The 17441-nt window shown below is 51.5% G+C and overlaps 2 protein-coding genes across 2 annotated transcripts; one reads left to right on the forward strand and one right to left on the reverse strand.

The window, feature by feature from the left end:
- Window positions 1-4323: 4323 nt before the first annotated feature.
- LOC139604477 (neurofilament heavy polypeptide-like) lies at window positions 4324-7183 on the forward strand. Its single transcript, XM_071455631.1, has 3 exons — window positions 4324-4335; window positions 4497-4687; window positions 6535-7183. The coding sequence occupies exons 1-3, from the start codon at window positions 4324-4326 to the stop codon at window positions 7118-7120; spliced, it is 789 nt and encodes a 262-aa protein (XP_071311732.1). The 3' UTR covers window positions 7121-7183.
- An 8856-nt stretch (window positions 7184-16039) lies between these two features.
- On the reverse strand, window positions 16040-16972 carry LOC139604478 (olfactory receptor 14J1-like). Its single transcript, XM_071455632.1, has one exon. The coding sequence runs from the start codon at window positions 16970-16972 to the stop codon at window positions 16040-16042; it is 933 nt and encodes a 310-aa protein (XP_071311733.1).
- Window positions 16973-17441: the final 469 nt, after the last annotated feature.

Here is a 17441-nt window from a genome sequence, read left to right on the forward strand (position 1 = left end):
TCAGCTCCAGTTATTCTCCTTCCCTGTGCTTCCCATTTTGAGCTTTAATGTTGTCAGAGTTGAGCCCAAAAGTCGTTGTTGCTGCAGCAGAATTCCATGCTGCTGTGCTGCTGTGGGTGTCAGTGTGATGCCAGAGGGATGCAGCTCCCTGGTGCTGTTCCCTCTCCCAGGCAGAGCCATGCAGGCAGTGCCTGGGCTGCCATTCTGTAAAGCAGGTGGAGCTGGGGCCAGGCAGGGCCTGGAGCTGTGCAGTGAAGGAGCCAGGGAGCTGCAGGGCCTGGCAGGGGCTGATCAGCCCCTCTGTGGGGCAGCTGCTGTCTCGTGCCCTCCAGGGCTGGGGCAAAGAGCTGAGTTCTCAGGCAGGGCAACAGCACCATGGCAGAGAAGGGTCATTTTTACTGAGACACTGGAGTTGTGTGTTCCTTGAGCCTTAAGGAGCACTGATCCTTGTTGGGAAGGCTCCCCCAGAGCTCGTGGCTCACTGGGACTGTTCCAGGAGTCCTTGCAAGCCTTTTTGGGTAAAGGAGGGGCTGAGGCAGCTGTGGCTCAAAGTGCTCTGCCTGGGGCACTGGGCAGCCTCTGGGTGTTGCCTCTCAGGGTTTGCCCCTCCTTGACAAGCCATGTTGGAGTGGGAAGAGGTAGAAGGCAATTTATCCCTGTAGGGCTGTTCACTGTGCATTTGACAGTGACCAATGTGTTCTGCTCCATTGCACAATCTTTGGGGGGAAACGTTCTCCATTCTCTCAGTATCTCTGATTGCCCTGGGGTCATCTCTGTGCCCAGATGTCTCGTTCCTGAGCTCCAAGTGTCCTCCCCAGTCCTGATGTACAATGAGTGCCACCTGAAGGTGCCATATGAGAGGAAGATCATCATTAGGAATCCCAGCCACCTTCCTGGCTGCTACGGGCTCATTCCCCAGGTTTGGCATCACATCCACCTCCTTCTGTCAAATATTACTGAGGAGATTATTAGGAGAAAAAAGGGTTTGGATAAGACCTTGCTGGTTTCTATTCAGTCTTATAGATCTGCTGAGAGCAGGATCCTACCCGACTGTAAACTTTAGGAGGCAGTTGAAGCTCCTGAGGAAACAGTTGATGTTCTGGTCTTCAGGGTGTTTTCATGTGGGAGATCTTAGAGGGTTGTGAAAAGCTGCTGCATCCACAGACACCAATGCCTGTGCTGGCAGCCTCCTTGCAGGTTCCCCTGGGAGTGCTAAGCCTACAATTCTTGCATCTTGTGTGTGCCTTTTACCTTTGTGCTGGGGAGTTTGAAACGTGTGTGTAAGTTGCTGTTGCGGTGGATGTTAAGGAGTCTAAAGTTTCTTCAGAGGTGCCTCTGAAGTTGCATTTCATTCTGTCCCTTCCAGAAACGCAAGGACGACTCTCCCGTGCTCTACTCCAGCCCCAAGCCCTGTGGGATTGTGCAGCCCCAGAGCACAGCAGAGATCCCAGTTGTGGTGGAAGTGCAGGCCCTGGGCACTCATCGCACCAACGTTGCCATCGGCGTGTTCGGGGATGAGAGAAACCCACTGGTGAGGGCAAGGGGAGATGTGAGCCTGTGTGCAGCTGCTCCTGGCAGGGTGCACAGGGACAGGGATTCTGCCGGGGAAAACAGGCCCAGGCTGCTGGGGAGAAGGACAGGAGGGATGGGGGGCACAAACAGCTCCTGCCTTAGAGGTGGCAATCTCAGGGTCTGACACAGAATGGAGCTCGGCTAAGCTGGAATCCAGAGGCATTTGAGTTCATTCTTCTTTCAAATGCTGTTAACTTTGGAAACATCTGTTTGAAAATGTCATCTCTCTGAGCACAAAAGAGGACGTCAGAAGACTTCTGGGAACCTTGAGCTTTCTGTAAAAGAAAGGAAAGCTGGCATTTGAAGGGGGTTGCAAGGATTGAAACTTCTATTAAAACATATGGAAATGGCAATGCCAAATTCCCTGGATGGCACCAGACATAGGAACCTGGGCCATTGTGGCACTGCCTGTAAATCAGTGAACAGGAAGGACAGGCAATGCAGGCTGTGCCAGGGAGCCTGAAGTTTGACCAAACAGTTGCTTTCAACTATCAGGCTGCTTCCCTTAGAGAGGAGGGTTTCTCCCCACCAGAAGGACCAGTTGTTTAACTGTCAGCCTGGTCTTAACTAGAGATTTCTTGCAAAGGCAAAAGCTTTGGGCCAATAATTTTTAGTTTGAAAGGTCCTCTTACCTTAATCCTTTTTGATTTGGAGGTGAACATGTAATTTTCTTTTTCCCCAAAAGCCCAGCATTTCAGCTGGAGAGTGGTCGCTGTCCCTAAAGAAATAACTTGAGCAAGGTTGAGCTGTTGAAGGTTTTTTAGGTTTCCCTGTTATGGTTTGTTTTGTGGTTTGTTTTTTAAATCTTTCTTGCTTGCTTCCTGGAACAGAGAGCACAACTACGGAGCTCAGGACAGCTGGCAGAAATCTCCCCAAGCCCAAGGCTGGCAGAGCTTGGCAGGATCCCAGCACCACAGCCTGTGTATGTATGGATGGATGGATGGATGGGGAATGCGGCCTGAGTCGCCTGGGAGTGTTGGAAAATGTCAACCAACCCCCCAGCAGTGTCAGGGGAACATTCCTGATAAATCCCTGGTGGAGCTGCAGAGTTTCTGGCCTTGGGCACTGGGGGGGCTCTGCTGGCTGGGCACTGGCTGGGTCTGCCCCTCGGTGCCTCAGATCTCACCTTTTTGCTGCCTTCTCTGTCTTTCCCTCTCCCACTGTGCTTTTTGCATCCCCACCAGGTGTTCATGCCTGTCCTCTGCAGTTGCTCAATGCAAGCAGTTGCTGCTGCTGCAGCAGCTCAGGGTCATCCCTGGGCTGCCTTTAGAACAGACCTGCTCCAGCCTGGATTGGGAAGGGCTGGATCAAACCATTTCTCAGGTCAACGTGCCAGCACCCACCCAGGGGCTGCATCCAGGCCAGGAGCTGCTCGTGCAGGTGTCCCTCCCTCCCACTGCAGGTCCCTGTTCATAGTTGGGTTCTTTTCCAGATGTGAGCCTTACCCATCTAAATTCCAACCCCAACCACCAAAGGGGAAGAGACCCAGTTTGGATTCCTCGGCATCTCTAAGGAGACACTTCAGGATTAGAAATGTGGAGGAGGCAGCCACAGCCCTGAAAGAATCGTGGGGTTTTGCCCAATCTCCAGGAGCAGAGGTAGATTTTCTTGTACCCCTACTGCTTGTGCTGCCCCCCCAGCCTTCCAGCACCAAGTCCTGCTCATGCTGAGCTCCCTTTTTGCTGCCCTGCTGTGCTGTGCTGACAGTGGGCTGGGCAGCAGGGCCAGTGGCTGGGTATGGGCTGTGTGGGAGGGAGAAATAGGAGAGTTTTCCTTGGAGAAGCTGACTCAGATCCTACAGGCCTGTGCTGAGTGTGGGATTTTTTTTTGCCTTGTTTCCTTCCCAAAGTAAGATGAGGCTTTTCTCTGCATCATCATGGTAAGACCTCCAGCTTCCCTCCCAGAGCAAGCTGGGATGATCCTGATCTCCATGGAGCCTCTTCCCAAGGCAGCCAGACTCCCTGTTTGCAGGGCTCTGCTTTCACCCAGAGCTGCTGCTGCACTGCTGGCCCTGAAGCTGTCTCACAAAGGGAGACTTTGCAGAGTGGCTGTCTCTTCCTCCCAGCACAGAAAATGGCATGTTTTCCAGGTGCCAGCACCAACTCCTGCAAACCCTCACCTGCCACGAGGCTTGGAGGGATTCAGGTGCTCCCTGGACGTGGTGCACGCTCCCCTGGGAGCGGAGAAGGCAGGAGGGAATCTGTTTCACTGCCCATTGTCAGTGTGGCCAGCAGGGCTGGAGCTGCCAGTGCCGCTGGGGGCCCTCAGCATTGGCCACAGAGGGGCCTCCCATCCCTGCAGGCCCATCACAAAGGGCTGCTGGAGCAGCTGCTTGTTGGAGAGGCCGTGCAGGACACGTTGCAGGGTTGCCCAAGGACGCTGTGCAGCACCTGTGGAGGGCACTGCTCCCCCTGGAACTCCTCAGGTGCTCCACAGGAAGTTTTTGCAGGAGCTTTTGCTGTAGCACCTTGAGAAAGCAGCATTTAAATCAGAGAGAGGGGAAGAGCCTCAGGAGTCAGATGAGCTGGGCTGGACTCCTTCCCTCAGCTCCAAGAGCTCTCACTCTGAGTCTCCTCCTTTTCTAAAAGCAGGAAGTTTTGAAACTTTTTAAAGGCAAGTTGTGCATCAGAGAGAATTTCTACTGCCAGGAGACATCCCAGGTCACTTTCATGCAATGTACTAATTAATGCATTGACCCGTGAGGATGGGAGAAGATTTTCCCCATGGTCCCTGCACTGGTCAGTGGCATGGATGCAGGATGAGGTGAGGGTGATTCTGGCAGTGTTTGGGGAATAGGCCCCTCTGGCTACAGCTGCACTTTGCTCCAAGATGCTCTTCTGCATCCATTTCCATGCTCAGCACCTCAATCTCTCCTGTCTTCCACCCAGGCTTTCAGTATCCTGCCAGTGCCAGGTGTGCTGCAGCCAGGACAGAGCCAGCAGGTCTCCTCCACCTTCTCTGGCCACCTCAGCAGCACCTGCAGTGTCCCGGAGCTGTGCCACGTGGAGGGAGGCCCCAGCTACGAGGGGCTGGTGCCCGGGGAGGCCTCACGTGTCAGCTCCTCCCTGAGCCCCCGGGAGATCAACTGTGGCTCTCAGGCCCCTCTGAGGGAGAGGTGAGTCAGCCTTCCATGGGCTCCTGCTCTGCCATGGGTTATTGTCCCTGCAGGGCTTCCCTGCTCCAAGGACTCTGAGCTCAGAGGTGCTGCATAGCAAGGGCCAGCAGCAACACAGGGAGGGCCACTCTGAGCTCCCTGGCTGCCAAGAGAGGAAGGACCTTCTCCTGTTGAGACACAACATCTTCTTCTCTATTTGAGTGCTGAGCCCTCCTGGCTGAGCTGCTGCCTGCAGGGAGCTGGGCTCTGGGCTTGCCTTGGCACTGCCTCTAGAGGTGTCTTGAAGTGCATGGTGTTGAGTGGCATCTTCTTCATCATCTCCCTTCTTCACCAAAACAGTGGGATTGTGGTATGGGCAGGCGTGGGGCACAGAGCAAACCTTGCTTTGGGTCCTGCTGCTGCCCCAGATGAAGCCCTGGCAATGCTGATCTGCCAGGGTTCTCCTTATGGTGGGACAGCAGCCAGAAAAGCTCATGTCCTTTAGGCTCCCCTGCATCTGCAGCTGTGGGCAAGCACAGGAGAAGCTCAGCTCCAGCAAGGCAGCCCAGCTCAGGACACACAGGCCCAGGGTGGAGCTGGGAGTGGAGGCTGCTTCAAGCCAGCCTGTGCATCAGGACTTCTTCAGGCCAGGCTGAAGTTGGTTTCATGGGGAGGAGAGGGACGAGGCTGCTTCCAATGGTTTCCATGGCAGCCAGCACTGGTTTGCTTGGTCACAGCTGGGTTCCAGCAGGAAATCTGGCTGACAAGAGCCTGCCTTGCAGGAGAGGAGTTCCTGCAGCCTTTGCTTTCTGACTGATAGCATTGTTCTCATGAAGGAGCAGGCTAGGAGTCATTAAAACCGAAGGTCACGGACACAGACTCTCTAACTAATTAAAGTTAGACAGTGGTGTGTTTATTAACACCGGCGGGAGGCACCAGAGCCGTCCCTAAAAGGCGCGACCGCGCTGCCCAAGGTTCTTTGCCCTCTCTTTATTGCCCAAGATCTTACATACAATACATCTGCACAAGCCCAGCACCTCCCGTCCCCGCTCTGTATTCAACTGAGGTCATTGGTCCTTCACACCTGTGCAATTCCTCCCTTGAATTGGGTCTTGAATTGGGTCTGTGGTCTTAAGGGATGAAGTCAGGAATGTCTTCATCAGGTCTCTGTGACCCTCTGGCATGATCCAAGGTCCCCTGCTTAGTGACTGATTGACATCAAGCCCAGATCCTAAGCATTGTTCTCCTGGTTTCAAGATGTTCTTATAACAGTTCACTTCCTCCACTTCCTTCTAGAAAGAAGCTCCTCATGGTAAACAATAGAACATTCAGCTCCAGCTTAAGCATCTCATAATCATTAACCTATGGTCTGCCTATCTAACTTACATCCTGATCAATGGGAATTGCTTCTAAGCCTCAGCTGAAATCTGAACTCTTTAAAATCATGCTTCAGCTATGCCCAGGAGGAAGGGGGCTGAATGAGCTGAGTAAGAATTGTAGGAGAGATGAGCAGATGTCAGCAATCTGTGCTCTGCTCTAAACTGGGAAGCCAAGAGACAAAGGGCGTTTTCAGGCACCAGCACAGAGAGCTGCTGGATCAGCCTTGGGCAGGGGCTGGAGGGGTCTGGCTGTGCCTTCAGAGGGAGCTTGCACAGTCAAGAGCTTATGATGGCAAAGCTGAGGTTTGGCTGGGCCTGGAGGTCCCCTTCCACCAATGGCCTCACTTGGGATGTTCCCAGCCTCTGTGGGTTGAGGAGAATTCACGGAAATGGCCTCAGAGTCAAGGAATGAAGTGCAGGGCCAGCCAGGACTAGGGAGCCCAAGTTTCTGGTAGGGACTCTCAGCCATGGTTTCTGTTTTGTCTGCAGAAGGGAGCTGAAGCAGTCAGCTAAAAAGCTTGAGGAGGAGGCAAAAGCCTTAGAGGAGGAAGAGAGGCAGAAGAAGGAAAAGAAGGGTGTCTCTGTGGGAAAGCAACCTGCAAAACCAGAGAAGGGGAAAGCCAAGACCCCAGAGAAGAAGGAAACCAAAATCCCAAAAAAGGAAACCAAATCCCCAGAGAGGAAGAAAACCAAAATCCCAGAGAAGGAAACCAAAATCCCAGAGAAGAAAGAAACCAAGGCCCCAGAGAAGAAGGAAACCAAAGCATCAGAGAGGAAGGAAACCAAAATCCCAGAGAAGAAGGAAACCAAAGCATCAGAGAAGAAGGACACCAAAGCCCCAGAGAGGAAGGAAAGCAAAATCCCACAGAAGAAGGCAGCCAAAATCTCAGAGAAGAAGGAACCCAAAGCCTCAAAGAAGAGGGAACCCAAAGCCCCAAAGAAGGAGGAACCCAAAGCCTCAAAGAAGGGGGGAACTGAAATCCCAGAGGACCCAGCTGAGCTGGAGAACTCTTTCTTCTTTATTCATGCAACTCATTTTACACAGTTTGAAAAACCTTGTGTTTTTCAACTTTAGTTAGTTCAGAGATTTCTTATCAGTTATTCTATTATTGGTTAATAAAATAGATTTTACTTGTGCATCAAATCTCTCTATTGTATTGTTTACCTGTTCTCTTCACTGATTCTCATGGGACAAATCCCTTGTTGTTGCAGGTGCATTTGTTTTTCACCCTCAGAACAGATTGCTCACAAAGTCTCATTCTCACAATGGCTTCACATGGGAACTTGTAACTGCTTAGCTGCACTCAGAAGTGATGGCAGGCCAGCTATTAACATGGCAGAACAAGGCCTGATTTCATAGGGCCTTTCTTTTATCATTATTCTACCTGTCTATGACATCTCCCCCTTTTTGTTCATTTAAAAAAGGCTCCTATGTTCTGATGTTGGAACAGCTCACTCTTGTGAGGGTATTATCTCATCAAGGTTATCACTGGTTATCTGTTAGATATGGGATAAGATAGATATAAGACCAATTACAATCAACAAAACTTACCAAATTCTATCAAGTCATTGTCACAGGGTTTTGCAGCATGAGAAAACAAAAGAATAATGTCCAATGTCTCTTAGGGAAATGGAAAGAAATGACCATTGTTTCCAATGAGTTGAGAAGTATGAGAAAGTCCTGAGCTGGAAATGTTGATCTTTGACATCACTGAATGTCCTCCTGGGTGCTGGAACAGGGAATAACTGGAGAAGGTTCGTAGGAGCTCTGTACCGTGAGGATGCCAGGAGGCTTTTGTTGGCAAATTGCCTCTGTCAGTTTCCAGACACAGCCATGTCTGGGCAGTCCTCCTCCTGTTCCTGCTCTGGCCACAAAGGCTGCAAGGAAACCTTTTAAGCAAAGGCTGCAAGGTGATGAGGTTATTTCTCTTTGCACTGGGCCTCATTTTTTCAGAGCTGATCAGTATCTGATGGAATGAACAGGTGACTGCTTTGAGCTGCTGCTGATGAAACACAGGCACATCTTCTCCTGAAGTAAATGAATCAATCAGGCTGCACTGTGGTACACTCAACTGGGATTTAGATGTGATGATCTTGTTTCCAAATTTCTCATGTAAATATTGCATTATTCAAGATGATTAGTCATCCAAATTTCTCATGTACATATTGCATTATTTGAACGTTCTTACGGCATTCATTCCTTTTCTTTATTGTTTTTTAAGAATGAGATGCATGTCTTTTGTTATGAGTATGAAGAAACATCATAGCAAAATAATACATGCAGTGGACAAGAAACTTAGAGCAATTAGGAATAATATGGATACAACAATCAGGAATATTTCAAATAGCAGACAAAGCTAACAACATAGGTGGAATTAGGTAAATAGCAATCTCTGCAATAATGTACCATCATCCCAGAGTCTGCAAACAGCTGACAAACCTCGATTCAGGGGGGACTTGGAGAATTATTTCCAGATAATAATTCCCAAGCTGCCTTTAAAAAGAGTTCAACTGTCATGTCTAGAGAGTCAAATTGCCAAGTCAAAACAACTCAAATCTAGTTTTGATGCAGAAAACATCTGGGTCTGTTGGCAATTCCCATCCAGGAAGAGCAAAGGCCTGGCCACCACCCAAGCTTCAAGTGGGAGAGAATTCCCTAAACATCATTTAAAACAAGGCTCTTGAGAATAGCACTTAGGAGTAAAGGTCTAGGGGTGACAGACTAATGAACCATGCAAGAGCTGTCTCCTCCAAAATTTCCTCAGCACAGAGATGCTTTAAACCCAGCAGAATGTTGGAGTGGTTCTGTAATAATAATTGGGGCTGCATCTGATTAGAGTAGATGTCACAATACCATCAGTTTAGAGGAGGCTTCCCACAAAGCTGAGATATCATTTCTTGGAACTCTGAAAAATACTTAAAAATGATGAGGCAGCACTGGGTCAAACCATAGAGCCAGAGTGCGGAGCCCAGCCAGAGGGGTAGTCTGGTCTGAGAGATACAGAAGCAGCTAGAGAACAAAAGGAGGATCCTGAAATGACACGTGTCTTGCAGATAATTACACCAAAAGATGGTAAAGCATATGAAAAGCTGGCTATAAAAACAGTAATACAAAGATTGATGTATTTATGACAGAATAAATGCGTCAAAGGAAAACACTGAACAGCTCACTAGTAAAATTTATGATACATCAGATTAAATAACAATCAAACCTGACAGAAATTTATTTGGACAGCGCTAGAGCTTAGCAAGAGGAACTTAAACTCAGCCCTAAAAGGATTTCAAATTAAATTCATTATCACCTTAGTAGAACAAAAAGCGCACTCGAGAGAACTCAAAGTTAATTACTATTAATACCAAACATAACTGGACCAATAAAAACTGGAATAGAACATTGTTCAAATTTAGTAATAGTGAAACTTAACAGAAATTAAATCTACAAAATTTAACAAAAAAACCTTTGCCTTATTTAATTTAACAGAATGTAACTGAGCATTACAATATTGGGCTTTAATTTAACAGAATTGAAATGAACATCCTTAAAAGTTACAGATAATGGCATGATGTAATTTTGTCCAAAGTTATTAACACAAAAAAACTACTTAAAGGTGAATAAGCCATAAGTGAAATAACAGCATGGTGGTGCAGTGGAGGGATTCAAGTTGTAACAAGCATGTTAGAATTATGAGTAAATCAGTTATGAGAAAAACCCACAGTAACTGCAAATTCCATGGAAACAGAAATTCAGTAAGACTTTTTGAAGCGCCGGGTTACTGGAAAATAAATATAATAACGTGCAATTTAGCATATTGCTGAACAACCCAACAGCTTTTTGTGACTGTATCTGGCATCATTTTATATGGCACATTTGTTAGCATTCTTGTTAAAGAAATCAGACCATGATAAAATTTGATAGGCAATAAGGCGTTGCATTTACCGCTTTTCAATATAGTTGATAGTTATCCATAGGGATAGTTACAGGCTTTGTTAATTGCTGATTTGTCTTTTTGGTATGTGTTTTTGGTCCGGTCAGTTTCTGGCCAATTGTTTTTCAGGCATCTAAAGTAAAATTTGACACAGTACGTGGCCTTGGAGGACCCCAACAGGTCCAATTCTTGGGGTTCCTCTAGAGCATTGGGCAGCATTTTTGTCCACCTGTCCCAAGTATCTGCCAGGTTGGGTCTCTTACCTGTGGTGCGGAGGAGCTCTGAGTTATAGACGGGCCAATCATCTGCTACAAAGGTGTCACGGTTTGACGCTGGCGCAATGCCAGTGCCCCCATGAAAATACATTCTCCCTGGTGTCTGCTGTGAGATGTGACCAGGAATAGGGCAAAGCAGGCTCCAGCTGAGGAATAAAAGGGAAAAAAACCAACTTTATTAACTTACAATATATAAAAGAAACACAGAGAACTCAGGATGAAAACCTTCCAAACATTCCTCCTCCCCCCACCAAATTCCCAATACATCACAGTAAGACAAAACCTTGGATTCTCAATTCAGTTACCACCCCTCAGATCACCAACTCTCAGTCCATCACCAGCCTTTAGATAATCAGTTCTCAGTTCATCAAGAAGAGAGGAGTCCCTCTTGTACCATAGGCTTCCCCTGGAAACACAGTTGAGACCTTTTGTGTTTCCATGTCACACGTGGCACTGCCTGGAGATCATTTGCCATCGTGACATCTTCCTTTCATGCCCAGTGGTCTCACCACTGCACATGGACCAGAGCTGCTTCTAGGGTTCCCCTTTTAAGGATGCTTTGCCCAGTTCCAAAAAAAGCACAGTCTCTCACTTTTGGGACACCTGTCCCTCCCAAATTCAGCCCCTGGGGCCGAGGGGATCTCTGTCAAGAACAGAGATCTTCTTCTTCTTCCCTGAAGATGGAGAGCACCACCACCCTCCTCACCCGTTGTCTCTGTTCACGCACTCCTTCACATAACATCACTGCACTCTCTTGGCTCCAAGCCATTGCCTCCCCCTAGATGCAGTCTCTGCGTCACAGGAAAAAAATGGTTCTGTTCATGGCTATACAAGAGAAGTCCAGCCAAAGGCCATTCCATCACCTCCTCTCAACGAAGATTCTTCTCAACTTCTCTCGTGGCCCATTTCCTCTTATCTCATCTCTATCTCTCTTCTCATTCAACTCCAGGAGGATCAGTAAGGTTTCCATCATCCAAGAAAAGGGTTAAAAATCTCAGGCTCTGCCTGTCCAGAACTCCCATGGCTGCCCTGCCGGGCACCTTCTCGCTGCACCCCCCTTCTCCTTTATGGCCGGCCGTGCTGCCTGCATGTGATACTGAATTTCAAGCTGGCACAAGCACAGGCACAGGCTCACTCTCTTTCTCTCTCTCTTTCTCTCTTTCTCTCTGGGGGGCTGGCTGCCCGATGACTCTCCAATGTTCCTCCACCCTTCCATCCTGCAGGGGCCTTCACCTCCCCTCTCTGTCCAAGGCCCGGCCTACCTCACGCGGCCGCATGGCTTCCCCTCCCCTGCCAGCCCGCAGCCGGGCAGGGCAGCTCTGACCTCTTTCACAGACAGAACCCAAGAGAGCTCCCCCTGGGAGTTCCCTGCTTTTAACCCCCTGTGTTCTCAGAGGAGTATCCATGTCCTCAGTGGCCACACCAGGTGCCAAAATTCAAATCTGAGCACCTATTGGTTTGACAACAGCATCCCAAAAAACTCACATCCTTTTCAAACCAGGACACTGGTGGAAAACTATTGCCATTTCTTGAAAGTACTCTAATGACCCAGATAATAAAGATTTGCTTGTATATTATGAAACCAACAGGTATTAACACCTGTGCCAATTTCGAGGCAGACATCATCGAGGCAGTGCCACTTGTGCCCTGAGGTGCCCTGAGCTGGGGTTGGATCTCTCCGAGAGCACCTGGGGGAGAGCAGAGCACCTTGCAAGCTGCAGGTCCCTGACAGTCCCACAGGGCTCTTGTCCCATCAACATCTGCTCTGCTCCAGGCTGAAACAGGGCCCAGCATGGTGCTGGGATCATCAGAGAGCTGAGGTGTGTGCTGGAATTCAATGGCCTCCCCATCCCGCAGCAGCCCTGTATTTCCCTCCTGCAGCCTTGGTCACCAGCACAGCCATGGAGGCTCTTTGGGCTCTGGAGTGTTGCTGCAGCCGCCAAGGGCAGCTGAGCTCTGCCTTTGGCACAGTCAGGCCTGGCCAGCGCAGGCCGTGCTCAGCAATTGCTTGTGTGTGCCTGGCCTTGCTGTCAGCCCCGGCAGCGGCTGCGTGGCCCCTTTGTGGCCCTGTGCTGGCCCAGCCATGGTGGCCCAGCCCCTGTGCAGGCCCAGCCCAGGCCAGGAGCATTGCGGCTGGGAACGGCCCCTGTGCCGTGGTGCCCACAGCAGCCTTGGGGCTCTGTGCCCCATGGCCTCCCTGCTGGGCAGCCTCTGCCAGCTCCTGCAGAGCCCCTGGCACCTGTGGGGCTGCACAGACAGCCCTGCCCCCGGCTCTGCCGGCCTCTGGGCCAGCAGAGAGGCAGCCAGGGCTGGCCATGGCCGGGAACAGGCCCTGAGCCCTGCAGGAGGATGGAGCTGGGCCACAGCCAAACTCAGCCCAGGCCAAAGCTGGGCTCAGCAGCCAGGGCTGCCAACACATGGGCACAGAGGCTGGCACTGACAAATGTCCTGGGCCCCCTCCCTGCTCTGTCCCTGCCACCAAGGGCACACAGCAGCCTCCTCTCTGGGCCACTTGCCTGTTTGCAATGCCTTGCACAGGCGCTGGCCCTGCCCCACAAGGCCTGGCCTGAGTCCTGCCCCTGCACGCTCAGCCAGGCTGAGATGGACACTGATGGTTTCTGGGCCAGGCTCTCGGAGCCCAGCCCAGCTCCCTGCAAGCTCTGCCAGCTGCCCTGAGCTCTGGGCAGCACCAAGGGCCTCTCTGAGCCCAGCCCAGCCCAGCCGGCTCTGGCCCCACAGCTCTGCTCAGCCCAGGCTGCTCTGGGCACTGGCCCCACGGCCTCAGCCCCTGCCAAGGCCACAGCAGCAGCTGCAGCTGCCACAGGACTCAGCCCCAGCCATGGGGGAAGGTGCTTGGCCAAGGCCAAAGGAGGCTCCCTGGCTGCCCTGCTCCCCTTGGGCTGAGGTGCTGAGAGCTCTGCAGCCCCTGCTGCCATCCCATCTGCCCAGGGCAGCACAAGAGCCCCGGCCTTGGGGCCCTCAAGAGCTGCTCCTGCTCCAGGCCCAGGGCCCATGCCAAAGCTGGGACAGCAGCCACAAAGCTGTGCCCATTTCTGTTCATTGCTGCTCTCATGGGGATGGATCCTCAACCACTTGCAGGCTGCTGATGGATTTTAGTGCCCTGGAGACTTCTTCTTTCTTGAGCTCTTCAGTTCAGGAATTCAGTGAGAAGAGCTCATAAACATTTGTTCAGAATACCTGAACAAGAAAAGGCTCTGGGGAACATTTCAAGTTTTCAGTTCTTAATGTGGTTAATTAGACAGATGACAGAAGTGTACTCAAAGTGAATATACAATAGTATAAAACAATGCAAAGAATACAGTTTTGTTTGGTTAAGTTTTATTTTCCTGTTTATAGATTGATCTCAGCAATGTCCAATTGATATTGATCCCCAGCAGCTTTTAAAGCAGTTTGAACAGATATGAAAATCAAGACCCTTCATGACTGACAATCAATCAGAATTTTTCCCCACCCCCTCCCCAGCATTTCCCTCATCCAGCCCCTGGCACTCCTATGGAACAGGAATGGTGTGGCCAGCAGGAGCAGGGCAGGGATTCTTCCCCTGTGCTCAGCACTGGTTGGGCAGCACCTCGAGTGCTGTGTCCAGTTCTGGGCCCCCAATTTAGGAAGGACATGGAGGAGCTGGAGCGTGTCCAGAGATGGGCAACAAGGCTGGTCAGAGGACTGGAAGAAAGTCTTGTGAGGAGCAGTGTCTGAGGGAGCTGGGGTTGTTTATCCTGGAGAAGAGGAGGCTCAGGGGAGACCTCATCTCTCTCTACAAATCCTTGACAGGAGGGTGCAGCCAGGTGGGGGGTCAGGCTCTTTTCCCAGGGAACAGGGACAGGACAAGAGGACACAGCCTTTTGCTGCACCAGGTAAAGTTTAGGCTGGACATTAGGAAATATTCTCCACACAAAGGGTGATTGGGCATTGGAATGGGCTGCCCAGGGAGGTGGGTGAGTCACCATCCCTGGAGGTGTTTAAGAAAAGACTGGATGTGGCACTCAGTGCCATGGTCTGGGTGACAAGGTGGTGTTGGGTGCCAGGTTGGCCTCGATACTCTCCAAGTTCATTTCCAGCCTGGTTGATTCTCTGATGATTGTGACACTGCAGGGCCTGGGGAAGCAGGGGGCCATTGTGACACTGCAGGCCTGGTGGCACCAAGAGGACCATGGTGACACTGTGTACGACATGGCAGCACAGAGCCAAGGGGCCAGGGTGACACTGTGGGGCTGAATGGAAGCAAGGAGTCCATGGTGACAGTCTGGGTCCTGCAGGAACCACAGAGGCCACTGTCACCCTGCAGGGACTTGTGGAACCAAGGGTCCATTGTGCCACTGCGGAACCAAGGAGAGCCTTGGGAGAGCCTGGGGACAATGGAATCAAGGGGCCATTGCTCCATTACAAGGACTCTGGGAACTGAGGGAACAATTGTGACACTGTGGTGCCCCATGGAACCAAGGGTCCCTGGGGACACTGCAGTATCTTGTGTCACCAGGGCTCCATTGTGACACTGCAGCACCAAGGAATTCATTGTGGCACTTTGAGGCCTCATGGAACCACAGAGGCCACTGTGACCCTGCAGGGCCTTGTGGAACCATGCAGAGCATTGTGACAGAGCAGGACCTGGTGTCATGATGGGGCCATTGTGACACTGCAGGGCCCCATGGAACCAAGGCGCCAGGGCTGCTCCTCAGGGACTCCTGGAATGAAGGAATCATATTTAATACTGTGGTGGCCCTTGGGACCAAGAGGCCATTGTGACACTGTGGAACCAAGGAGAGCATTGCTGCACTGCCAGACCTCATGGAACCAAGGATCCATTGTGACACTGCAGGGCCTGGGGGGAGCAATGGTCATTGTGACACTGCAGGGCCAAAGGATCCATGAGACATTGTGACACCAAGTGATCCCATGGAACCAAAGGGACATTGTGACACTGGGAGGCCTCCTGAAATCATGGAGACCCTTGGGACACTCTGGGGCCTCATGGAACCCTGGTGACACCAAGTTGGCTGGGAGTGTGCATCTGCTGGAGGGTAGGAGGGCTCTGCACAGGGCCCTGGACAGGCTGGATCCAGGGCCCAAATCCAACAAGGTGAGGTTTAACAAGTCCCAGTGCCGGGTCCTGCACTTTGGCCACAAGAACCCCTGCTGTACTACAGCCTGGGGACAGAGTGGCTGGAGAGCAGCCAGGCAGAAAAGACCTGCAGGGACTGATGGACAGCAGGCTGGACATGAGCCAGCAGCGTGCCCAGGCCCTGGCCTGAGGTGTCAGCGCTGCCCCAGCAGTGCCCATGGCCTGTCCCTGCTGCAGCCCCAGCACTGCCACCCCCAGGGCTGTGCCCGGCCCCGAGAGCACTCAGGCCCTGCAGCAACACCAGGGCCACCAGGGCAGCGGGGCAGGGCCACGGCAGCAGCACTGGCAACACCAAGTGCTGCTGCTGCTGCTGCTGGGCACAGCTGCTGGGCCAGCACTGATCTGCCCCAGCTCTGCACACAGACATTGCTGCTGCAGCTCCAGAGAGGGCAACACAAGGGCATCTCTGCAGAAAACTCTGCTGGGAGATCCTTTAGTTCCCTTAAAGCCACCGAGAGTGCAGCCCCTCATTGACAGAGTGTGTGGCCACAGGGAAGGTGGAGAGAAACAAAATGAGAAATGGCACGAACAATGACATTTCTTTGTGGACAATAAGAAAAAATTAAAACAAAGGTAAAGAAACTCTAAAATGAAACCAAGAAGTATCAAATATGACTTTTATTACAAGTGATTTGGAAACACTGACCAGCAGTTTAATGCTTCTGAAATTTTCCAGTGATCAGGCTCCTCACTGCAGCCTTGAGCTCCTGGTTCCTCAGGCTGTAGATGAGGGGGTTCAGGGCTGGGGGCACCACTGAGTACAGAACTGACACTGACAGATCCAGGGATGGAGAGGTGATGAAGGGGGGCTTCAGGTAGGCAAACATGACAGTGCTGACAAACAGGGAGACCACAGCCAGGTGAGGGAGGCAGGTGGAAAAGGCTTTGTGCCGTCCCTGCTCAGAGGGGATCCTCAGCACAGCCCTGAAGATCTGCACATAGGAGAAAACAATGAACACAAAGCAACCAAATACCAAAGACACACTAACAGCAAGAAGTCCCAGTTCCCTGAGGTGGGATTTGGAGCATGAGAGCTTGAGGATCTGTGGGATTTCACAGAAGAACTGGCCCAGGGCATTGCCATGGCACAGGGGCAGGGAAAATGTATTGGCTGTGTGCATGAGAGCATTGAGAAAGGCACTGGCCCAGGCAGCTGCTGCCATGTGGGCACAAGCTCTGCTGCCCAGGAGGGTCCCGTAGTGCAGAGGTTTGCAGATGGACACGTAGCGGTCATAGCACATCACGGTCAGGAGGGAAAATTCTGCTGCGATGAAATATCCAAAAAAAAAGACCTGTGCAGCACATCCAGTGTAGGAGATGTTGCTGGTGTCCCAGAGGGAATTGTGCATGGCTTTGGGGACAGTGGTGCAGATGGAGCCCAGGTCAGCGAGGGCCAGGTTGAGCAGGAAGAAGAACATGGGCGTGTGCAGGTGGTGGCCGCAGGCTACGGCGCTGATGATGAGGCCGTTGCCCAGGAGGGCAGCCAGGGAGATGCCCAGCAAGAGGCAGAAGTGCAGGAGCTGCAGCTGCCGCGTGTCTGCCAATGCCAGCAGCAGGAAGTGCCTGATGCAGCTGCTGTTGGACATTTCCTCTGATGCCTTGGCATGGGGATCTGTAAGAAAAGTAATCATGGAATAGTTGGGTTTGGAGAGGACTTGAAATATCCCAGCACAGCCTGGGGGCACTTTCCCCCCACTGCCTGCCCAGGGCTCTGCTGCCTGGAGCTGTCCCTGCCAGCAGCTGCTTCCCTGTGCCCAGGGCTGGGCCCTGCCAGTGCTGCCAGAGCCCAGCCCAGCCCTGGGGGCTCAGCTCTGCCCTGCAGAGTCCTCCCAGCTCAGGCACTGCCCAGGGGCAGCTCTGGCTCTGCAGGCTCTGATGGAAACATGGTAAAAACCTTGAGGAGCTGTTGGAAAAGCGACACTGATGCTGCCCCTAAGGGCTGATTTCATTTACTGTCTGGTTTTGTAAGACCTCAAAAAAAAAAAAAAATTTCTACCTGAACTGAGGGATGAATATCTATGGGCAATTTCCTGTCCATGCAACCTAGAGAAGTAG

The sequence above is a fragment of the Agelaius tricolor genome, unplaced genomic scaffold, assembly GCF_023055355.1.
Source record: "Agelaius tricolor isolate 1412-34295 unplaced genomic scaffold, bAgeTri1.0.p SCAF_51, whole genome shotgun sequence".
NCBI classification, from domain to species: domain Eukaryota; kingdom Metazoa; phylum Chordata; class Aves; order Passeriformes; family Icteridae; genus Agelaius; species Agelaius tricolor.

Bases quoted from the DNA above. Each gene is read 5' to 3' on its own strand.
- LOC139604478 (XM_071455632.1), bottom strand. From the start codon at position 16,972: ATGTCCAACAGCAGCTGCATCAGGCACTTCCTGCTGCTGGCATTGGCA.
- LOC139604477 (XM_071455631.1), top strand. The intron at 4,688-6,534 runs GTGAGTCAGCCT...TTTTGTCTGCAG, and splicing joins CAGGCCCCTCTGAGGGAGAG to AAGGGAGCTGAAGCAGTCAG.